The 24950-nt window shown below is 50.6% G+C and overlaps 1 protein-coding gene across 1 annotated transcript in view; it reads right to left on the bottom strand.

The window, feature by feature from the left end:
• Positions 1–24950, bottom strand: part of myo15aa (myosin XVAa) — a 205720-nt gene that overhangs the window by 66173 nt on the left and 114597 nt on the right. Inside the window, 4 exon segments of the mRNA XM_038821008.1 lie at positions 1032–1173; positions 2998–3091; positions 3824–3980; positions 13860–13941. Of these exon segments, the coding sequence (XP_038676936.1) occupies positions 1032–1173; positions 2998–3091; positions 3824–3980; positions 13860–13941 (475 nt within the window).

Here is a 24950-nt window from a genome sequence, read left to right as displayed (position 1 = left end):
GGCGCTGGATGCCCGTTGTGCTCGGGAGGGGACAGGCCCGCGATCGGTGCCCACCGATCGTCGGGCCTGCGTCCAAAAGGGACGCACTATTTCCCATCCGCCGCCCGACAAGATCAAGCCGCCACATCTTGTCGGGCGGCGGTGGAGAAATGTGGAACCGCGCATGCTCGGGTTCCGTCAATGGCGTGATGACGTCACCCGCGCATGCGCGGGTTGGAGCCGGCCGCGCGTCATCTTGGCGCGCGGCCTTAACAACGGTCGTTAAGGCCGCGACGCCGTGATTCCCGGGGTCCCGCTCCGAGCCCCGATGGGGGGGGGGGGAGAATCGGGTCCCGGGAACGGGCGTGAAGGCTGCCGTGAAACACGCATTTGTGGAGAATCTCGCCCACAGTGTGGTCGTCACCTTCCTCTTCCTGCAGCTTACAGTCCTCTATACTGCAGTGCTTGTCCAAGGTACAGCAGACCACTACTGTTCCACTATGTTAACTCTTTTCTTAGTTACATATCTATATAGAAATTCATACTTTATATTTGTAATTTTCTTTTATAGTTGCCTTTGTCGCATAGCCCAGGGAGGACTGGAAGGTCAGGTATATGTAGTAATTATCTGTATAAGTGATATTTAAATGTAACTCCGAAGCATGATGAGACACAGCTTAGAGTATATCAAGTGCATCCTCTGGACAAGAATTTTAGTTTCTTAACAGAGAAGGTGGTACAACAAATATATATGTCTTTAACAAAGAAAAAACATCCCAATTCAGTTAATTCCATGTGCAGTCCTGGTTACATTTCATAACTTTTAACTAGTGAGCTGAGCGTTACTCTGATTGGACACTGAATGGAATAGGAATTGGCACGACATCACCCACTGACTGAGTTCTACAACCAGCCCATCCTTCATTGTGAGGTTTCATGCCACACAACATGCTGTGTGTGGATAATCAGGGGCTGTGTCATTCGAAACTGCGGGGGATCAGGATGCCTGATGACTTTATCTAAAGCGAATGGAGCTGTAGCCTGCCACTGACCTCCCGAGAACACAGGGTGCCTGGCAGAGACAGCTGGCACAGGTCGAGTGCTGCTCTTCTGTGTCATGCCACTGACAGGCTTCACCATGGCAACAGTTTCTTTGGAACTCTTTTCCTGTGACGGTGCGGGCGTCGCTGGTTTCTGTTTCAGCAAAATAGAAACAATAAGGATCAACCTTTGCCAATTCTATTTTCCCAAATTACCCGCCCCGCCATCAGAACAGCTACTCAAAGGACACAGCCTGATGCGGGTCATCATTCTGTCCAAGCTTTTCCTATCAACCCGCTATCACATTGTGACATGTGGCATCCCACCCAGTTAGTTGGGGTGTGGGGGAGAGGTGGAGGAGTGGGAAGGAGGTTGGGTGGGGGAGTTTGGGGGGAATTGGGCTTGGGGAGCAGCATAGGTCTAGCCATCTATCCTACTGGAAGGCCAGCACCAGCAATTGCCCCATTTAAAAAAATTATTCAGTTATGGGATGTAGGCGTCATTGCTTCGGCCAGCATTTATTGTCCATCCGTAATTGCCCTCGAGAAGGTGGTGGTGAGCTGCCTTCTTGACCCGCTGCAGCCCCTGTGGGACAATCCCCGTCCCATTAATCCTCCACTGAAGTTGTAGGGTTCCTTGCGGGGTTAAGGTGAAACTGATACCCCCAGGGTGGGCTAGTGTGCTTGTCTCCTGGTGTAACAGCCACCTGGTGGACCCAGAATGGGCATTGAGGAGGCTCCTGGTCACATTCCAATGGTATTTGGAGCCACACTCAAGATGAATAATATTTTGTTTCCCATACAAGTGTCCAGGAATCTTGAGGCCTAACTCCCAGGCCTCCCACCATTTCTGATGGACATGGACTGCAAGTGCCATGAACGATTTGCTGAATCTTGAGGCCTTGATCTAGTCATATAAAAATCTCATACCTTGTGCCTATATCATACCTTTTTAAAAAAATAATTTTTATTCAGATTTTCACAAAATATCAATAACAGAAAATATTAACAATTAAGAAAAACAAAAAAGAACAACCCCCCCCCCCCCCGTTAAATACAAAAAGAAGAAAGAGATTAACACCCGTCATAACCAAAGAACACATGTACACGCCCCTTTAACCCAACCCACCGAAACGACCCCCCCCCCCCCCCCCAGGGCTGCTGCTGCTGGCCTTTCTTTTCCCTACCGTTCTGCCAGGAAATCCAGGAAAGCTGCCACCGCCTGAAAAAACCCTGTACTGATCCCCTCAGGGCAAATTTCACCCTCTCCAATTTGATAAACCCCGCCATATCGTTGATCCAGGCCTCCACGCTTGGGGGCCTTGCATCCTTCCACTGAAGAAGAATCCTCCGCCGGGCTACAAGGGCCTATATCATACCTAAACTGTCACGACTGACTTAAAAAATATAAAAACCAGCAACAGACAGGAAACAAAACACATTTTAAGGAAGACAGTCATTTCCTTCTGATTTTTTGTAACCTTTGGAGTTACAAGCAGTTGCCAATCTATAAAGTAAGTCCCCCACAATAGCAATGAACCATTAGCTGCGAAACATATTCACAACTGTGTGGCTCTCAGGCAACATGTTCTTTTGCAGCAGAATGTTATTTTGTCCATTTTACTGAGTAAGGCCGTCCTTTTTAAACGTGTCCTCATATGATTGACCGACCACAGCTGGTTCAGACACATGACCACTGCCAACTGTCAAGTGGCTGACAGTCCAGCTCCTACCTCTTGTTCTTCAGCCACGGACTCTGCCCACTCCCTCAATGGGAGCACCAGGGATCCCATGGGAATATAAAGCGGGCAGAGAATGGCTGTTTGCAAGTTTTCATGCCCATTATTTTTCCAGTTTTCAATTTGAACAGAACATTCATCTGATCTGCCCACTAATGTCTGCATTAAACTTCAAAAAGCTACCAGCTGTGTAAAATAAAGTTCCAGACTCCAACTATTCATCAATGATGTTACGTTACCTGGGAGACACGTGGCATTTTCTGTCCTTTCAAGATAAACAAAGCCTCTTCATGAGGGTCCATTTTCTTGGCGAATACCTTCCCACCTTCTTTTCTGGCAACAAGGGAACATCAGTGTTCAGCCTTTTCCACACACTGAGTTTATTACAATCTTCAGTCATGCGTCACTTATTGTGTTCTACTGGGAAACTACAGATGTGTTTGGGAATTCTGTCAGCGCTAGGATCAAATCCCTGTCCCGTTGCACAGAATTCCAATGATCAAACCACTGTCCTATTGTTCCCATTGCACAGAATACCAGTGGGCTAAATTTCTTCCCAGGCCCTATCATTTTGCAAAACCTGTCAATGTAACCATTTCCAAGCAGCCCCAAGCTTTCTGCTGGCATTCATCCCTATAGTTTGGGTTCACAGTGGTAATGCCCACCCATGTAATAGGATCATAGGAATTAGGAGCAGAAGTAGGCAATTCAGCCCTTTTGAGCCTGCTCCCCCATTCGATCAGATCATGGCTGATCTCTTCCTGGTCTCAAATCCACCTCCCCACCTGTTCCCCAAATCCCTTTAACCCGTTTCTTAAATATATCTACCTCCTTCTAGAAACCATTTAAATGACTCAGATTCCACCGCACTATGGGGCAGCGAGTTCCACAAATTCACCACCCTCTGCGAGAAATAGTTCCTCCGCATTGCAGTTCTAAATCTACCGCCTCTTAACCTATATCTGTGACCTCTCGTTCTAAATTGCCCTACCATGGTTGCAAAACCAGATCCTGCCGCCCAGGCCTCTTTGAGGCCTACAATCGGCATGGCACACTCAGTTTTACCTGACTGTCCCAGTTTTCCTCGGAGTAGCCGGCTGCTCATATTGCTTGATGATATCCTTAATGTTGTGCGTTGGCTCTGGAAAGTGCTGGGAATTGATTGTGGTGTGACGGATAGGGTCTTGTGTTGCAACATTGAGCTTTGGTGTTTGTGCAGCACCTGTATTTCAGGGGAAGAATTAATACAACAATTGTTTGTGGCATTACTTGTGACAAATTTCCAACATTGGAAATGATGCAGTACATCAGCATCGAGGCACTAACCTGTGCTGTAGTTTAAAAATCCCAGATTCAACTGGTGAAATTCCGAACTTAGTTGGCACTGAATGAAGGTGGTTCCAGAATTCCTCAACCCAGATGGGCAGGAACACTGCAACAAGGATTTATCTGGTCCACTCTGTGCCTTTTCTATTGGTCTAGTATGGAAAACTAGGCTTGGGAACAATTCTGCTGCACCGTGGACTGAAATCACTGCATCACCCCTAAAGGGGACCAATTCAAAAAGAGACGTGCTGGATTTTTTCAATGAACTTATCCCATTTAGGAGTATTAGTTCCAAGAAACCGAACATCTTCCATTCTGAGCCCCCAGCTCAGAAAATACCGTGGGGCCAATTAATAGGGCACGATAGCATTTATGCCAGGTCCCACCATGTTTGTCTTGCCCTCGGGTCACCTTCGGCAAAAGGGGTCAGAGAAACTGAGGGATAGAGATCAGAAGGGCAGGGGTTAGAGTCTTGAAGGGTTACCTGGGATTACGTTCATAGGATTTACACTGCATATATGATTGAGGCCTGAGGGGCAGAGGCCTTTTTGAATCCAACTAATTTCCTGATGAAGTTACATAAAAAAAGATGTGTCTGGCCTGCTTACATCATCTCGCGAGTTCACACATATGCCAACACGGTACGAAATATGTAAGCTGCTGACAGGCTTCCTTACCAGGGATGTTTACAAGATGATTGGGAGCTTCAGGAAACTCTCCCTACAGGAAAAGTGTCTAGGCTTCCTAAACTCTTTACATTCTCATCCAGATCCAGTTCATGGCCCATCCCCACCGTTACACAGCGCAGGCCCCACCCACCATTATACACATCATGGCCCCAACTCATCATGCCCCAGTTTATAAATCAACCCTGTTATTCCACACTTCAGAGTCACACCCTGCCATGCTGATGCCGGAGTGGACACCACTTTATTTAACAACTAACAGGCAATTTCCATAGGGTTAGAGTTAAATGTCACATTGCACCAGCTTCCTGCACTTCTACTATTGCACCAGTGGGTCAAGACTACAGGATCTGCAGGCTGCCAGTGCTAAGCTGAAGCAGCTTCAGGTCCTAGATCAGGTGATATAGAACATAGAACACTACAGGCCCTTCCGCCCATGATGTTATGCTATTAGGACCATTTATCCTAATCTAAGATCAACCTAACCTACACCCCTTCAATTTACTGCTGTCCATGTGCCTGTCTCAGAGTCGCTTAAATATCCCTAATGACTCTGACTCCACCACCTCTGCTGGCATTACACTCACCACTCTGTGTAAAGAACCGACCTCTGACATCTCCCCTGTACGTTCCTCCAATCACCTTAAAATTATGTCCCCTTGTGACAGCCACATCCACCCTGGAGAAAAGTCTCTGATTATCCACTCTATCCATGCCTCTCATCACCTTGTAGACCTCTATGAAGTCACCTCTCTGCCTTCTTCGCTCCAGTGAGAAAAGCCCTAGCCCTAGCTCCCCAACCTTTCTTCATAAGACATGCCCTCCAGTCCAGGCAGCATCCTGGTAAATCTCCTCTGTACCCTCTCCAAAGCATCCACATCCTTCCTATAATGAGGCGACCAGAACTGGACACAATATTCCAAGTGTGGTCTAACTCGGGTTTTATAAAGCTGCAGCAAAACCTTGTGGCTCTTAAACTTAATCCCCCTGTTAATGAAAGCCAACACACCATACGCCTTCTTAACAACCTTGTCAATCTGGGTGGCAACTTTGAGGGATCCATGTACGTGGACCCCAAGATCCCTCTGTTCCTCCACACTTCCAAGAATCCTGCCTTTAACCTTGTATTCAGCATTCAAATTCGACCTTCCAAAATGAATCACTTCACATTTATCAAGGTTGAACTCCAACTGCCTCTTCTCAGTCCAGCTCTGCATTCTGTCAATGTCCTGTTGTGATCTGCAATAACCCTCAATACCAACTACAACTTCCCCAACCTTCGTGTCATTGGCAAACTTACTAACCCACCCTTCCATTTCCTCATCCAAGTCATTTATAAAAACCACAAAGAGCAGAGGTCCCAGAACAGATCCTAGCGGGAAAGCACCGGTCACCGACCTCCAGGCGGAATACTTTCCATCCACTACCACTCGCTGTCTTTCGGCCAGCTAATTCTGTATCCAGACAGCCACGTTTCCCTGTATCCCATGCCCCCTAACTTTCTGAATGAGCCTACCATGGGGAACCTTATCAAATGCCTTACTGAAATCCATATACACCATATCCACTGCTCAACCTTCGTCAATGTGTCTTGTCACGTCCTCAAAGTCTTTAATGAGGCTTGTGAGGCATAACCTGCCCCTCACAATGCCACGCTTACTATCTTTAATCAAACTATGTTTTTCTAAATAATCATTAATCCTATCTCTCAGAATCCTTTCCAATATTTTGCTCACCACAGATGTAAGACATGTGGGTCTGTAATTCCCAGGGATTTCCCTATTCCCTTTCTTGAACAGGGGAACAACATTCGCCTCCCTCCAATCATCCGGTACTACTCCACTGGAGAGGGAGGACGTAAAGATCATCGCCAATGGAGCAGCATTCTTCTCCCTCACTTCCCGTAGTAACCTTGGGTATATCCCGTCGGGCCCAGGGGACTTATCTATCCTGATGCTTTTCAAAATTTCCAGCACATCCTCCTTCTTAATATCAACCTGTTTGAGTCTATTAACCTGGTTCACACTGTTCTCATGAGTAACAAGGTCCCTCTCTCTAGTGAATACTGAAGCAAAATATTCATTTAGGGCCTCCCCCATCTCCTGAGATTCTAGGCACAAGTTCCTTCCACTATCCCTGGTCAGCCCTACTCTCACTCTGATCATCCTCTTATTTCTCACATAAGTGTAGAATGCCTTGGGGTTTTCCGTAAACCTTCCCGCCAAGGCTTTTATATGCCCCCATCTAGCTCTCCTCAGTCCATTTTTGAGTTCCTTCCTGGCTACCCTAGAGCCGTGTCAGATTCCTGCTTCCTCAACCTTACGTAAGCTTCCTTCTTCCTCCTGACTAGAAGCTCCACTTCTCTTGTCATCCAAGGCTCCTCCACCTGACCATTCCTTCCTCGTCTCAGTGGGACAAAACTATCCAGCACTTGCAGCAAGTGCTCCTTAAACAATCCCCACATTACTGTTGTGCACTTCCCCAAGAACAATTGTTCCCACTTTATGCTCCTCAGCACCTGTCTAATGGCAGTATAATTTACCCTCCCCCAATTAAATACCTTCCCATACTGTCTGTTCCTATCCCTCTCCATGACTATGGTAAAGGTCAAGGAGTTGTGGTCACTGTCACCGAAATGCACTCCCACCGAGACATCTGGCACCTGGCCTGGTTCAGTGCCGAGCACCAAGTCCAATATGGCCTCCCCCTAGTCGGCCTATCTACATATTGAGTCAGGAAACCTTCCTGCACACACCTGACAAAATCTGCTCCATCCAAACCATTTGCACTAAGGAGGTTCCAGTCAATATTATATGTTGTATATTGTGCTGTATTATACAGTCGCCTCTCTCTGTCCCAGGCAGTCGTCTCTCTCTGTCCCAGGCACAGTCACCTCTCTCTGTCCCAGGCTCCGTCGTCTCTCTCTGTCCCAGGCACAGTCGTCTCTCTCAGTCCCAGGCAGTCGTCTCTCTCTGTCCCAGGCACCGTCGTCTCTCTCTGTCCCAGGCACAGTCACCTCTCTCTCGGTCCCAGGCACAGTCGTCTCTCTCTCGGTCCCAGGCACAGTCGTCCCTCTCTATCCCAGGCACGGTCGTCTCTCTCTGTCCCAGGCACAGTCGTCTCTCTCAGTCCCAGGCACAGTCACCTCTCTCTCTGTCCCAGGCACAGTTGTCTCTCTCTGTCCTAGGCACAGTTGGCCCTCTCTCTGTCCCAGGCACAGTCGTCTCTCTCGGTCCCAGGCAGAGTTGTCTCTCTCTCTGTCCCAGGTACAGCTGTCTCTCTGTCCCAGGTACAGCTGTCTCTCTGTCCCAGGTACAGCTGTCTCTCTGTCCCAGGCATAGCTGTCTCTCTGTCCCAGGCACAGTTGTCTCTCTCTCTGTCCCAGGTACAGTTGTCTCTCTGTCCCAGGTACGGTTGTTTCTCTGTCCCAGGTACGGTTGTCTCTCTGTCCCAGGTACAGTTGTCTCTCTGTCCCGGGTACGGTTGTCTCTCTGTCCCAGGTACGGTTGTCTCTCTGTCCCAGGTACAGTTGTCTCTCTCTCTGTCCCAGGTACAGTTGTCTCTCTGTCCCAGGTACAGTTGTCTCTCTGTCCCAGGTACGGTTGTCTCTCTGTCCCAGGTACGGTTGTCTCTGTCCCAGGTACAGTTGTTCCTTTGTCTCCAGGTACAGTTGTCTCTCTGTCCCAGGTACAGTTGTCTCTCTGTCCCAGGTACAGTTGTCTCTCTGTCCCAGGTACAGTTGTCTCTCTGTCCCAGGTACAGTTGTCTCTCTGTCCCAGGTACAGTTGTCTCTCTGTCCCAGGTACAGTTGTCTCTCTGTCCCAGGTACAGTTGTTCCTTTGTCTCCAGGTACAGTTGTCTCTCTGTCCCAGGTACAGCTGTCTCTCTGTCCCAGGTACAGTTGTCTCTCTGTCCCAGGTACAGTTGTCTCTGTTCCAGGTACAGTTGTCTCTCTGGCCCAGGTACAGTTGTCTCTCTGTCCCAGGTACAGTTGTCTCTCTGTCCCAGGTACAGTTGTCACTGTCCCAGGTACAGTTGTCTCTCTGTCCCAGGTACAGTTGTCTCTCTGTCCCAGGTACAGTTGTCTCCCTGGCCCAGGTACAGTTGTCTCTCTGTCCCAGGTACAGTTGTCTCTCTGTCCCAGGTACAGCTGTCTCTCTGTCCCAGGTACAGCTGTCTCTCTGTCCCAGGTACAGTTGTCTCTCTGTCCCAGGTACAGTTGTCTCTGTGTCCCAGGTACAGTTGTCTCTGTGTCCCAGGTACAGTTGTCTCTCTGTCCCAGGTACAGTTGTCTCTGTCCCAGGTACAGTTGTCTCTCTGTCCCAGGTACAGTTGTCTCTCTGTCCCAGGTACAGTTGTCTCTCTGTCCCAGGTACAGTTGTCTCCCTGTCCCAGGTACAGTTGTCTCCCTGTCCCAGGTACAGTTGTCTCTCTGTCCCAGGTACAGTTGTCTCTGTCCCAGGTACAGTTGTCTCCCTGTCCCAGGTACAGTTGTCTCTCTGTCCCAGGTACAGTTGTCTCCCTGTCCCAGGTACAGTTGTCTCTCTGTCCCAGGTACAGTTGTCTCCCTGTCCCAGGTACAGTTGTCTCTTTGTCCCAGGTACAGTTGTCTCTCTGTCCCAGGTACAGTTGTCTCTCTGTCCCAGATACAGCTGTCTCTCTGTCCCAGGTACAGCTGTCTCTCTGTCCGAGGTACAGCTGTCTCTCTGTCCGAGGTACAGCTGTCTCTCTGTCCCAGGTACAGTTGTCTCTCTGTCCCAGGTACAGTTGTCTCTCTGTCCCAGGTACAGTTGTCTCTGTGTCCCAGGTACAGCTGTCTCTCTGTCCCAGGTACAGCTGTCTCTGTGTCCCAGGTACAGTTGTCTCTCTGTCCCGGGTACAGCTGTCTCTCTGTCCCAGGTACAGTTGTCTCTCTGTCCCAGGTACAGCTGTCTCTCTGTCCCAGGTACAGTTGTCTCTCTGTCCCAGGTACAGTTGTCTCTCTGTCCCAGGTACAGTTGTCTCTCTGGCCCAGGTACAGTTGTCTCTCTGTCCCAGGTACAGTTGTCTCTCTGTCCCAGGTACAGTTGTCTCTCTGTCCCAGGTACAGTTGTCTCTCTGTCCCAGGTACAGTTGTCTCTCTGTCCCAGGTACAGCTGTCTCTCTGGCCCAGGTACAGCTGTCTCTCTGTCCCAGGTACAGTTGTCTCTCTGTCCCAGGTACAGTTGTCTCTCTGTCCCAGGTACAGTTGTCTCTCTGTCCCAGGTACAGTTGTCTCTCTGGCCCAGGTACAGTTGTCTCTCTGGCCCAGGTACAGCTGTCTCTCTGGCCCAGGTCCAGCTGTCTCTCTGGCCCAGGTACAGCTGTCTCTCTGTCCCAGGTACAGTTGTCTCTCTGTCCCAGGTACAGTTGTCTCTCTGTCCCAAGTACAGTTATCTCTCTGTCCCAGGTACAGTTGTCTCTCTGTCCCAGGTACAGTTGTCTCTCTGTCCCAAGTACAGTTGTCCCTCTGTCCCAGGTACAGTTGTCTCTCTGTCCCAGGTACAGCTGTCTCTCTGTCCCAGGTACAGTTGTCTCTCTGTCCCAGGTACAGTTGTCTCTCTGTCCCAGGTACAGCTGTCTCTCTGTCCCAGGTACAGCTGTCTCTCTGTCCCAGGTACAGTTGTCTCTCTGTCCCAGGTACAGTTGTCTCTCTGGCCCAGATACAGTTGTCTCTCTGTCCCAGGTACAGTTGTCTCTCTGGCCCAGATACAGCTGTCTCTCTGTCCCAGGTACAGTTGTCTCTCTGTCCCAGGTACAGTTGTCTCTCTGTCCCAGGTACAGTTGTCTCTCTGTCCCAGGTACAGTTGTCTCTCTGTCCCAGGTACAGTTGTTCCTTTGTCTCCAGGTACAGTTGTCTCTCTGTCCCAGGCACAGTTGTCTCTCTGTCCCAGGTACAGTTGTCTCTCTGTCCCAGGTACAGTTGTCTCTCTGTCCCAGGTACAGTTGTCTCTCTGTTCCAGGTACAGTTGTCCCTCTGTCCCAGGTACAGTTGTCTCTGTCCCAGGTACAGTTGTCTCTCTGTCCCAGGTACAGTTGTCTCTCTGTCCCAGGTACAGTTGTCTCTGTCCCAGGTACAGTTGTCTCTCTGTCCCAGGTACAGTTGTCTCTCTGTCCCAGGTACAGTTGTCTCTCTGTCCCAGGTACAGTTGTCTCTCTGTCCCAGGTACAGTTGTCTCTCTGTCCCAGGTACAGTTGTCTCTGTGTCCCAGGTACAGTTGTCTCTGTGTCCCAGGTACAGTTGTCTCCCTGGCCCAGGTACAGTTGTCTCTGTCCCAGGTACAGTTGTCTCTCTGTCCCAGGTATAGTTGTCTCTCTGTCCCAGGTACAGTTGTCTCTCTGTCCCAGGTACAGTTGTCTCTCTGTCCCAGGTACAGTTGTCTCTCTGTCCCAGGTACAGCTGTCTCTCTGTCCCAGGTACAGTTGTCTCTCTGTCCCAGGTACAGTTGTCTCTCTGTCCCAGGTACAGTTGTCTCTCTGTCCCAGGCACAGTTGTCTCTCTGGCCCAGATACAGTTGTCTCTCTGTCCCAAGTACAGTTGTCTCTCTGTCCCAGGTACAGTTGTCTCTCTGTCCCAGGTACAGCTGTCTCTCTGTCCCAGGTACAGTTGTCTCTCTGTCCCAGGTACAGTTGTCTCTCTGTCCCAGGTACAGTTGTCTCTCTGTCCCAGGTACAGTTGTCTCTCTGTCCCAGGTACAGTTGTCTCTCTGGCCCAGGTACAGCTGTCTCTCTGTCCCAGGTACAGTTGTCTCTCTGTCCCAGGTACAGTTGTCTCTCTGTCCCAGGTACAGTTGTCTCTCTGTCCCAGGTACAGTTGTCTCTCTGGCCCAGGTACAGTTGTCTCTCTGGCCCAGGTACAGCTGTCTCTCTGGCCCAGGTACAGCTGTCTCTCTGGCCCAGGTACAGCTGTCTCTCTGTCCCAGGTACAGTTGTCTCTCTGTCCCAGGTACAGTTGTCTCTCTGTCCCAAGTACAGTTATCTCTCTGTCCCAGGTACAGTTGTCTCTCTGTCCCAGGTACAGTTGTCTCTCTGTCCCAAGTACAGTTGTCCCTCTGTCCCAGGTACAGTTGTCTCTCTGTCCCAGGTACAGCTGTCTCTCTGTCCCAGGTACAGTTGTCTCTCTGTCCCAGGTACAGTTGTCTCTCTGTCCCAGGTACAGCTGTCTCTCTGTCCCAGGTACAGCTGTCTCTCTGTCCCAGGTACAGTTGTCTCTCTGTCCCAGGTACAGTTGTCTCTCTGGCCCAGATACAGTTGTCTCTCTGTCCCAGTTACAGTTGTCTCTCTGGCCCAGATACAGCTGTCTCTCTGTCCCAGGTACAGTTGTCTCTCTGTCCCAGGTACAGTTGTCTCTCTGTCCCAGGTACAGTTGTCTCTCTGTCCCAGGTACAGTTGTCTCTCTGTCCCAGGTACAGTTGTTCCTTTGTCTCCAGGTACAGTTGTCTCTCTGTCCCAGGCACAGTTGTCTCTCTGTCCCAGGTACAGTTGTCTCTCTGTCCCAGGTACAGTTGTCTCTCTGTCCCAGGTACAGTTGTCTCTCTGTCCCAGGTACAGTTGTCCCTCTGTCCCAGGTACAGTTGTCTCTGTCCCAGGTACAGTTGTCTCTCTGTCCCAGGTACAGTTGTCTCTCTGTCCCAGGTACAGTTGTCTCTGTCCCAGGTACAGTTGTCTCTCTGTCCCAGGTACAGTTGTCTCTCTGTCCCAGGTACAGTTGTCTCTCTGTCCCAGGTACAGTTGTCTCTCTGTCCCAGGTACAGTTGTCTCTCTGTCCCAGGTACAGTTGTCTCTGTGTCCCAGGTACAGTTGTCTCTGTGTCCCAGGTACAGTTGTCTCCCTGGCCCAGGTACAGTTGTCTCTGTCCCAGGTACAGTTGTCTCTCTGTCCCAGGTATAGTTGTCTCTCTGTCCCAGGTACAGTTGTCTCTCTGTCCCAGGTACAGTTGTCTCTCTGTCCCAGGTACAGTTGTCTCTCTGTCCCAGGTACAGTTGTCTCTCTGTCCCAGGTACAGTTGTCTCTCTGTCCCGGGTACAGCTGTCTCTCTGTCCCAGGTACAGTTGTCTCTCTGTCCCAGGTACAGCTGTCTCTCTGTCCCAGGTACAGTTGTCTCTCTGTCCCAGGTACAGCTGTCTCTCTGTCCCAGGTACAGTTGTCTCTCTGTCCCAGGTACAGTTGTCTCTCTGTCCCAGGTACAGTTGTCTCTCTGTCCCAGGCACAGTTGTCTCTCTGGCCCAGATACAGTTGTCTCTCTGTCCCAAGTACAGTTGTCTCTCTGTCCCAGGTACAGTTGTCTCTCTGTCCCAGGTACAGTTGTCTCTCTGTCCCAGGTACAGTTGTCTCTCTGTCCCGGGTACAGTTGTCTCTCTGTCCCAGGTACAGCTGTCTCTCTGTCCCAGATACAGTTGTCTCTCTGTCCCAGGCACAGTTGTCTCTCTGGCCCAGATACAGTTGTCTCTCTGTCCCAGGTACAGTTGTCTCTCTGTCCCAGGTACAGTTGTCTCTCTGTCCCAGGTACAGTTGTCTCTCTGTCCCGGGTACAGTTGTCTCTCTGTCCCGGGTACAGCTGTCTCTCTGTCCCAGATACAGTTGTCTCTCTGTCCCAGATACAGCTGTCTCTCTGTCCCAGATACAGTTTGTCTCTCTGTCCCAGGTACAGCTGTCTCTCTGTCCCAGGTACAACTGTCTCTCTGTCCCAGGTACAGTTGTCTCTCTGTCCCAGGTACAGTTGTCTCTCTGTCCCAGGTACAGTTGTCTCTTTGTCCCAGGTACAGTTGTCTCTCTGTCCCAGGTACAGTTGTCTCTCTGGCCCAGATACAGCTAACTGACCCCTCTGATCATCAGAATAAAAACAGAAAATGCTGAATAAACTTAGCAGATCTGGCAGCATCTGTGGAGAGAAACAGAGTCAGGTTTCAGATTGAAATGATCTTTCTGCCGAACTTTCATTTCATATTTCCAGTGTCAGTAGAATTTTGCTGTTATTTTTCTGCTCTTCATGTCAGCCTGCAGTGTAACTGAGCTGGTTATTATCTCTGGTGTCAGGCAGCACTCAAGCCCTCGTGCTGAGGATGACTTACTGGGTCTGTTGACAGGTGGCTTCCCTTTGGCAGCATTGTGGGAGATCAGCGACTGGGCTGGCTCTTTGTTGGCAGCGTTAGTCTGTAGAAAATACAGAACAGGTGATAATATACTGTTCCAACTGCAATGTCTGTCTCGGCTAGAATTAAAACACAAGAAATAGCCACAGGAAAAGACAATATAGCCCCTCGAGCCTGCTCAGCCATTCAATATGATCATAACTGATGTTTTGCTTCAAATCCAGTTCCCTGTCCATCTCCCATTCCTGAAGGACCAAAACTCTATCTCAGCCTTGAATATACTCAACAACGGAACAGCCACTGCCCTCTGTGGTAGAGAACTTCAGAGATTCACAACCTCTGAGCGAAGAGATTTCTCCTCATCTCAGTCCCAAATGATCGACCCTTGACCTCAGACTGTGCGCCTGTGTTCTCGCTTCCCCAGCCATGAGAAACAATCTCTGCGTCTAGCCCGTCAAGCCCCTTCAGAATCTTGGATGTTTCAATGCGACCGCCTCTCATTGTTCTAAACTTCAGAGAATATAGACCCAAGTTAGTCAGCACTTTCCTCATGGAACAACCCTCTCACCCCAGGCACCAATTCAGCCAACATCATTCAAAGAGCCAATCTAAATGATGAACAAGCACAATACTCCTTCCTAGTGTCAGTCATACCTCAATGAGTAGCACTGCCACCTTTCAATCAGAAAGCGGTGGGTTTGAGTCCCACTCCAGGGACCTGAGTCCATAATCCAGACTGACACTCTGGTGCACTACGAAGGGAATGCTGCATTATTAGAGGGGCAGTATCGAGGGAGCACTACAATACTAGACAGGCAACACTGAGAGAGTGCTACATTGTTGAAGGGGCGGTACTGAGCTACAGTTGCACTGTTTGGAGGGACAGTATAGAGGAGGCAGTATGCTGGCATAGGGGCAACATTGAGGGAGCTCTGAATTGTCAGCGGGGTGGGAGCACTGCAATGACAGAGGGGAAGTACTGAGGGAGTTCTGCACTGCCTTTTGATGAGATGTTCAATTGAGACCTTGTCTTCATTCTCAGCCGATGCAAAAGATCCCACAACCACTATTTCAAGGAAAAGCAGCTTACCCCCTTCTGTACTGACGAATATTCCCTCACCCAACTTCACTAAAATCTGCTCGTTACCACACATTTCTCTTTGTGGCATCCTGCCATATACTATTTGGCTGTCACTTTTCTCCAGCATTGACGACACTTCAAAATGTCTTTGGCTGTAAAACGTGTCAGGTGTCTGAGAAAGATGATACATAAATGCAAGTTCTTTTTTTTGATGGTCATTAAGTTCTTACAAGTTCCCAAACCATCATGATGAGATAGGAACCTCCCCAGAACCTCCTACATTCTCTTACACCCTCCTACAGTCTCCAAAAGGTCAGGAAACAGGCAGTGTTTGCACAGCTGGGGTTAGGCAGATGATAGCAGAGTTTCAAACACTCCCAAAAATAGGGGTCACGTGATACAAGTGTGGGCTGCGTTTTCACGAGGACCGGCTCTGATAGTCTTTTAATCCATCTTTTCATCTTCGTGCACATTCTATATAATAATAAGAGTTCTTATTATTATCACAAGTAGGCTTACATTAACACTGTAATGAAGTTACTGTGAAAATTCCCTAGTCGCCACACTCCGGTGCCTGTTTGGGTACACAGAGGGAGAATTCAGAATGTCCAATTCGCCTAACAGCACGTCTTTCGAGACTTGCGGGAGGAAACCGGAGCACCCGGAGGAAACCCACACAGACCCGGGGAGAACGTGCAGACTCCACACAGACAGTGACGCAAGCTGGGAATCAAACCTGGGGCCCTGGTGCTGTGAAACAACCGTGCTAACCTCTGTGCACGTTTGTCTTTCCTTGGTGTACATAGCTTGTGCTATGTCCCGAGAAGTGTTTGGCCAGTGTTTCCACATGAAAAAGGTGAAATCAAATACTTAAATCCTCGTTTCTTTGTGGTGGCTGGTGTGGGCTAGGGTAGGGCTCTGCTTTCAGTGGAGCAGTTGCTATTGAGTGGGTTCCCATCTTGGCAGTGTTGTGTGCTTCGTCAAATGACGGCGGCCAGCGAAGATGTTGCTATGGCTGAAAATCTGGACTCTGTGGTACCGGTTATCAGGGCTCAATTCCAAGAGTTGCAGAGTACTTCTATGTAGACACACAATGAGGTTCTTGCAATAGAAAGAGCACTGTCCCTGGTGAGAGCACGCTTTTGCAGTGTCGGGACACTGCTGCATGGGTTGGCATCCCTTGAGAGACAGAGAGAGAGAGAGTAAGAGAGAGAGAGAGACAGAGAGAGAGAGAGACAGAGAGAGAGAGAGAGGGCGCGATTCTCCGCTCCCCACGCCGGGTGGGAGAATCGCGGGAGGGCCGTGCTCTGGCACCCCCCGCGGTTCCCCCCCCCCCCCCCCACCCCCCCCAAAACGGCGTGTCACGTTTTTCCCGCCGATTCTTCGGCCCGGATGGGCCGAGCGGCCTGACGACCCTGACGGGTTCACGCCGGCGGCAACCACACCTGGTCGCTGCCGGTGTGAACAGTGCGCGACAGGTAAGTGTGGGGCCTGTGGGGAGCGGAGGGGGGATTGAGCACCACGGGTGTGCTCAGGAGGGGACTGGCCCGCGATCGGTGCCCACCGATCATCGGGCCGGCATCTGTAAACGATGCACTCTTTCCCCTCCGCCGCCCCGCAAGATCAAGCCGCAACGTCTTGCGGGGCAGCGGAGGGGAAGACGGCAACCGTGCATTCTCGGCGCGCCGCTTTGACGCAAGCGTCAAGGCCCGGCGGCCGAGTTTCCCGCAATGCCGCTCCTAGCACCCCCCCCCCCCCCCCCCCCCCCGGGGGTGGGGGGGGGGGGGTGGAGAATAGGGGGCGAGGAGCGGCCTCCGACACCGGAGTGAAACATTCCGGGTTTCACTCTGGCGTCGGCCGTTGCGGTGAATTCCGCCCAGAGAGAGTGACTGAGAGAGAGAGAGAGAGACAGAGAGAGAGAGGCACAGACTGAGAGTGAGAGAGAGAGAGATTGAGAGAGACCGAGAGAGAGACTGAGAGAGAGACCGGGAAGGGTGCACTGATGGGCTGGTCCTTGATGCGAGGTGGTGAAAGACTCCCCGAGTGAGTTTGAGAATATCTTGCCATGTTTCGGGGATCTCGATTTGGAGGATGGGAGTATCGTACCAGATTCGATAGAGCATAATGTGACATTATACAAATGCATGTGAAGAGTTAATGTTATGTTAAGACTAGCCACTAGAGGGAGCTAAGGGTCAGTACAAAAATTACACTGGCTCTCGGGCTTGGGGAAGGAGATTAGATTGGAGCTGAAGAAGACAAGATTCATAATATATTGCAGAGCTAGTTAAGATACAATAGTTATAGCTAGTAGATCGAGATAGTATTAGTGAGTGTAGTTTAATTATTACATGTATGTTTGCTATTTAAAGTAAAGTCGAACTTAAATTTAGTAGTGTTAAGTAAATTAGTTTAGTTCTTCAAAAAAGCTTTGTGTGTCTTTGTGATCACTACACCTTCCACCCTGCAAACCCCTCACAAAGATCACCCACACATAATATATTCTATCTTCGAGGCCCCGGGTCATTTTGGCCTGCCGATCACGGGTCCTGTTTCGTCATGTTCCTGATGCTGGTCATGAGTGTTGGAGGTGGCTGAACTGGCTGAATCCCTACCCCCGCCCTGGCCAGGGCCTGGGCTGTCGGCCATCTGGGTGCTGGTGAGATGGCATGGTAGAAGTATTGATGCTTCATACTTTGACCACTGGAACCCTTGAAAGAGTCTGAGGGGTGCTCGCTGATTCTGTTTTATTCTTGGCCTTTGCGTCCTTTGTGCGTCCGTGATTAAGTCTTTCTCCTGGGGATTATCCTGTAACTCAGTTGTTATCAAAGAACAAAGAACAGCACAGGAACAGGCCCTTCGGTCCTCCCAGCCTGCACCGACCATGCTGCCTGTCTAAACTAAAATGTTATCCTGGACATTGCTCCCTGCTGATGACGTTGTCTTTTTCTTTCCTTACAGAGAAATGTGCAATATTGGTATTATGGCCTGTACCATTGGTTATTCTGATTTGGCAAGTTCATATTATGTTGAGATGAATATTGAAAGTGGGATTTGTGTACAGTTTCTTTTTTTTAAAAGTATTTTTATTAAGGTTTTGCAGAATTTTTCAAAATAAAACAGTAGTAACCATAATAACAAAACAAACTAGAGTGAACATTAACATAGTGCAAAAAGAGAATATACAATAACAATTAAATAGACATTACCCCACGCGATCCCGCCTTCCCACACCATCCCAATGAAGCACTCCCCCCCCCCCCCCCCCCCGCGCCCCCCCCCCCCCCCCCACCCCAACCACGGATTGCTGCTGCTGCTGACATTTTAATTTTCCCCGAGAAAGTCGACGAACGGCTGCCACCTCCGAGAGAACCCTAGCGTAGACCCTCTTACGAAGTGGGGGATCTACTATGAAACTAGTGAAGCTTAAGCTTCAGGACCCCCTAATCCCAGAGGGGCCCCAGAAGCGACTTTAGTCCATATTGCTTAAAAATTTTGGGTCTACTGTATGGGAAGAGGTTTTTAACAAATAATAATATTAATAATATAGTGTAATTCAATACAAAATAATAGTTAAAATAAAAATGAAACGGTTATTAAAGTATCGTGTAGGCTAGCCGTAAACGAAAAAACGTTCAAATTAAGGATATTTCATTCTAAATATATTTAATATAAAATTATAAATAATTAAAAACACTATTAACATTTATGACAGAAATACAAACAGTAGATAACGTGTCGTAACAAAAAAGAGGAGCCGTTGAAAAGGCAATCACAATGCGAACGTGAATTTTCAACGTGATAGCACTCGTGATAGCAATCTAGACAAGAATTTTTTTCAATAAAGTGTTCATAAGGATACAATATACTCAAAATTAAATGTTACATTTAGAAAAGTAAGGTAAGTAATAAAGGTGAAATAGTGTTAGATTAGCCTAAGCTTAATATGTTACATTACCTTAGCCTATGAGTTTTGGTGGCCTAGTCTTACCTAACTTAGTCTAGCCTAGCGTAGGCTAGCTTGAACATAGCCTAGTTTAGCCTATTTAGCTTATTTATTATAAATCTTAAAAAATGGTACTTTACTTTCTGAGAAGGGGTTTGTAAAAAAACGCTTTCTCAGAAAGTAGACCTAATTTTTTTTCCTTTCAAAGCATGTGACAATAGTCACACGACTCAAATTGATTAATTTTTTGTTGTATATATTTCAACAATCCCAAAGTTTGAGAGTCAGTAGCAAAGATGTTGTAAAGGTGGAGTGTCGCGGTAAGTTGGCTGTTCTGCTGTGGCTAATGTAATTTTTTCCCCTTTTTAACAGAGGTTAAGACCCTAGAGGAATAACAATGAGTTCACAAAATTACTTAAGTGGATACCAAAAACGCAAACTCGATGAAAAGCGATGTGACAACATTTCTAAATGTCAAAAACTAACAAACTATTTTGCAATGTCAAGTTTGTCAACACCTACAGTTGAAACAAGCCAAGCAAACACCATTGAAGCCAGTGATAGTGCACAAACCATGGGAGCTCTTTCTAGCAATATTCAACCCACTGTTGATGCTTTTGATACAGGTGATGATGATGAAGTACTGAAAAGAGTTGCAGCTCTTATAAAGTTTTTAAATGAGAGGTTTGGCATTTAGAGGTCATGAGGAGAAGTGGGGCTCACCAAATAATGAAAACTTCATGGGGGCATTGAACTTATTGCAGAGTTCGACCCATTTTTACATGAACATCTCGAGAGATGTAAAAATGAAAAAGTAAATGCTACTTACCTATCCAAACCCATGTAGGAAGAATTGATAGAAATCATGGGAAAACATGTGCAAGATTAAATTGTGAATCAAATCAACAACCTAGACACCAAATACTACTCTATTATTGTTGACTCTACGCCTGACCTGACACATGTTGACCAGCTGGTAATTATGGTTCGATACTGCTATAATGGAAAAGCCTGTGAGAGATTTTTAACATTTGTACCGATAGAAAACCATTCATCCATGACCTTGTTCAACAAAATACAAGAAGTCCTGGGTGAACATAAGCTTTCGCTTGAAAATATCCGTGGTCAGTCCTACGATAATGCATCTAACATGAAGGGCTCGGAAAAAGGGCTGCAAGCACTCTTTAAAAACATTAACAGGTACGCAGACTGTGTACCATGTGCAGCCCCTTCACTTTAAAAAAAAAAAAATTTTATTGAAATTTTTACAAAATATAAACATCTCAACTCTATTAACAAAACAACCGCGGTAACACCCCAAGAACAATACCCACCCCACTTCAAAAGCAACTACAAACAAAAGAAAAAAAACAAAAGAACACCCAAACAACAAAAGGGAAAGAGATAACACCCGCCACATCCCACAAACCCATGTACACAGTTCTCCCTCCCACCGATCCAACACCCCCCCCCCCCACCCCCACCGGGTTGCTGCTGCTACCGGCCTATTTCCCTACCGTTCCACCAGGAAGTCCAGGAAAGGCTGCCACCGCCTAAAGAACCCTTGTACTGATCCCCTCGGCAAATTTCACCTTCTCCAATTTAATGAACCCCGCCATATCATTGATCCAGGCCTCCACGCTTAAGGGCCTCGCATCCTTCCATTGGAGCAATATCCTCCGCCGGGCTACTAGGGATGCAAAGGCCAGAACACCGGCCTCTTTCACCTCCTGCACTCCCGGCTCCAATGCAACCCCAAAAATTGCGAGTCCCCAGCCTGGCTTGACCCTGAATCCCACCACCCTCGACACCGTCCTTGATACCCCCTTCCAAAACTCCCCCAGCGCTGGGCACGCCCAAAACATATGGGCGTGGTTCGCTGGGCTCCCCGAGCACCTAGCACACCTGTCCTCGCCCCCGAAAAACCTACTCATCCTCGTCCCAGTCATGTGGGCCCGATGCAGCACCTTGAACTGTATGAGGCTAAACCTCACACAGGAAGAGGAGGAATTCACTCTCTCCAGGGCATCCGCCCATGTCCCCTCCTCAATCTCCTCACCCAGCTCCTCTTCCCATTTACCCTTCAGTTCCTCCACCGAGGCTTCGTCTACCTCCTGCATTACCCGGTATATGTCCGAAATCCTCCCTCCTCCAACCCCACCCCCGAAAGCAACCGATCCCGCACCCCTCGTGGGGGCAGCAAGGGGAACCCCTCCACCTGCTGCCTGGCAAACACCCTAACCTGCATGTACCTAAACATGTTCCCCGGGGGGAGCCCAAACTTCCCCTATAACTCCCCCAAGCTCGCGAACCTCCCCTCCACAAACAGGTCCCTCAACCTCTTAATCCCTGCCCTGTGCCAGCCCAGAAATCCGCCATCAATGCTCCCTGGGACAAACCGATGGTTCCCCCGTATCGGGGCCTCCATCGAGCCCCCCACTTCTCCCCTATGTCGTCTCCATTGCCCCCAAATTTTGAGGGTAGCCGCCACCACCGGGCTCGTGCTATACCTCGTTGGAGGGAGCGGCAACGGTGCCGTTACCAGCGCCTCCAGGCTCGTGCCCACACAGGACGCCACCTCCATCCTCTTCCATGCTGCCCCTTCCCCGTCCATTACCCACTTACGCACCATCGCTGCGTTGGCAGCCCAATAGTACCCACAGAGGTTGGGCAACGCCAGCCCCCCCTATCCCTGCCTCGTTCCAGAAACACTCTTCGAACCCTCAGAGTCCCATGCGCCCACACAAATCCCGTAATACTCCTGTTGACCCTCCTAAAAAAGGCCTTCGGGATAAGCATGGGGAGGCACTGGAACAGGAACAAAAACCTCGGGAGCACCGTCATCTTAACGGACTGCACCCTCCCCGCCAGTGACAGCGGTGACATATCCCACCTCTTAAACTCCTCCTCCATCTGCTCCACCAACCTTGTGAGGTTGAGCTTGTGCAGGGCCCCCCAGCTCCCCGCCACCTGGACCCCTAGGTACCTGAAGCTCTTCCCTGCCTGCCTCAGTGGGAGCCTACCAATCCCCTCCTCTTGATCCCCCGGATGCACCACAAACAACTCACTCTTGCCCAGGTTCAACTTATACCCAGAGAAACCCCCGAATTCACTAAGAATCCTCATCACCTCCGGCATCCCCCCCACCGGGTCCGCCACATACAGCAACAGGTCGTCCGCGTACAGCAACACTCGATGCTCCTCCTCACCCCGCACCAGGCCCCTCCAGTTCCCTGACTCCCTCAATGCCATGGCCAGGGGCTCAATCGCCAATGCAAAGAGCAAGGGGGACAGGGGGCACCCCTGTCTCGGCCCCCGGTACAGCCGAAAGTACTCCGACCTCCTCCTATTTGTGGCTACACTCGCCATCGGGGCCTCGTAGAGCAGCCTCACCCACCGGATAAACCCCTCCGCAAACCCAAACCTCTCCTGCACCTCCCACAAATACTCCCACTCACCCCTATCAAAGACCTTCTCCGCATCCAATGCCACCACTATCTCCGCCTCCCCTTCATGGGCCTCACGGTAGCATGGTGGTTAGCATCAATGCTTCACAGCTCCAGGGTCCCAGGTTCGATTCCCGGCTGGGTCACTGTCTGTGTGGAGTCTGCACGTCCTCCCCGTGTGCGCGTGGGTTTACTCCGGGTGCTCCGGTTTCCTCCCACAGTCCAAAGATGTGCGGGTTAGGTGGATTGGCCATGCTAAATTGCCCGTAGTGTAAGGTTAATGGGGGGATTGTTGGGTTACGGGTATACAGGTTACGTGGGTTTAAGTGGGGTGATCATTGTTCGGCACAACATCGAGGGCCGAAGGGCCTGTTCTGTGCTGTACTGTTCTATGTTCTATGGCCGGCATCATAATGACATTGAGGAGCCTTCGCACGTTCGCATTCAACTGCCTTCCCTTCACAAACCCCGTCTGGTCCTCATGAATGACCTCGGGCACGCAATCCTCTATTCTAGTGGCCAGGATCTTTGCCAGCAGCTTAGCGTCGGCGTTTAGCAGCGAAATCGGCCTATATGATCCACACTGCAGAGGGTCCTTGTCCCGCTTCAGGATCAAGGAAATCAGCGCCCGTGACATAGTTGGGGGCATAGCCCCCCCCCTCCTTTGCCTCGTTAAAGGTCCGGACCAACAGGGGGCCCAACAGGTCCGCATACCTTTTATAAAATTCCGCCGGAAACCCGTCCGGCCCCGGCACCTTCCCCGACTGCATGCTCCCTATCCCTTTGACCATCATCCCCTAGTCCCTCCACCTGCTCCTCTTCCACCCTCGGGAATCGCAGCTTGTCCAAGAAGCGCCCCATTCCACCCCCCTCCACCGGGGGTTCCGACCGGTACAGTTCCCCATAGAAGTCTCCGAAGACCCCATTAACATCTACTCCCCTCCGCACCACCTTCCCAGCTCTATCCATCACTCCCGCAATCTCCCTGGCCGCGTCTCGCTTCCGGAGCTGGTGCGCCAGCATCCTGCTCGCCTTCTCCCCGTGTTCATACACCGCCCCTGTGCTTTCCTCCACTGGGCTTCCGCCTTTCTGGTAGTCAATAGGTCGAATCTGGCCTGAAGGCTACGCCTCTCCCCCAGCAATCCCTCCTCTGGAGCCTCCGCCTATCTCCTATCCACCCGCACCATCTCCCCTATCAGTCTCTCCCTCTCCCTCTGCTCCCCCCTCTCCCTATGGGTTTGGATGGAGATCAATTCCCCCCTCATCACCGCCTTCAATGCCTCCCAGACCGTCCCCACTCGGACCTCCCCGTTGTCATTGGCCTCAAGGTACCTCTCGATACACCCCCGGACCCTTCCGGCCACCTCCTCATCTGCCAGCAGCCCCACCTCCAAGCGCCAGAGCGGACGTTGGTCCCTCGCTTCCCCCAGCCCGAGGTCCACCCAGTGCGGGGCATGATCTGAAATGGCAATGGCGGAGCATTCCACATCCTTCACCCTCGAAACCAACCCCCTGCTCAGGACATAAAAAATCAATCCTCGAGTAGGCCTTATGTACGTGGGAGAAAAACGAGTACTCCCTGGCCCTTGGCCTTGCAAACCTCCAGGGATCCACCCCCCCATCTGGTCCATAAATCCCCTCAACACCTTAGCCGCCGCCGGCCTCCTACCCGTCCGGGACTTGGATCGATCCAATGGGGGATCCAGTACCGTGTTGAAGTCCCCCCCCCATGATCAGGCCCCCCACCTCCAGGTCCGGAATGCGGCCCAACATACGCCGCATAAACCCCGCATCGTCCCAATTTGGGGCGTAAACATTCACCAACACCACCCGCTCCCCCTGCAGCTTACCACTCACCATCACATATCTCCCGCCACTGTCAGCCACCACATTTAATGCCTCAAACGACACCTTCTTCCCCACCAGGATCGCCACCCCCCGATTCGGTGCAACATCGAGGGCCGAAGGGCCTGTACTGCGCTGTATCGTTCTATGTTCTATGTTCTATGTTCTTCTCATCCAGCCCTGAGTGAAATGCTTGGCCCACCCATCCCTTCCTCAGCCGAACCTGGTCCACCACTCTCAGGTGTGTCTCCTGGAGCATGGCCACATCCGCCTTCAGCCCCTTCAGGTGCACAAATACCCGGGCCCATTTGACCGGCCCATTCAGCCCCCTCACATTCCAGGTTATCAGCCGGATCAGAGGGCTCCCTGCCCCCCTCCCCTGCCGATTAGCCATACCCCATCCCTTGCCCGCCACCGGCCAGCGTCCCCCGCTCTGCCAGTTTCCCACGGCGGCAACTCCCCCCTCCAGCACCCCCTGCGTCCTCCAGCTCCTTCCTGACCGTTTCAGCAGCAACCCGGTACCCCGCCCCGCCGCCCCGCCTCCCCCCCCCCCCCCCCCGCCTCCCCCCCCCCCCCCCCCCCCCCCCCCCCCCCCCCCCCCAGGCTAGGACCCCTCCTAGCCGCGCCCCTCCCTCCATAGCACTCCCGTGAGCCAGCTAACTTCTGCTGACCCCGGCGACTCCCGCCCTACCTCCGACTCCTCCCCGCGTGGGACTACCCCTCCTCCATTGTGCCCGTCAATGGGTCCTCCT

The sequence above is a fragment of the Scyliorhinus canicula genome, chromosome 15, assembly GCF_902713615.1.
Source record: "Scyliorhinus canicula chromosome 15, sScyCan1.1, whole genome shotgun sequence".
Classification (NCBI taxonomy): Eukaryota; Metazoa; Chordata; class Chondrichthyes; order Carcharhiniformes; family Scyliorhinidae; genus Scyliorhinus; species Scyliorhinus canicula.
The sequence above is the reverse complement of the archived record's forward strand: the minus strand, read 5'-3'. Positions and strand labels throughout refer to the sequence as shown.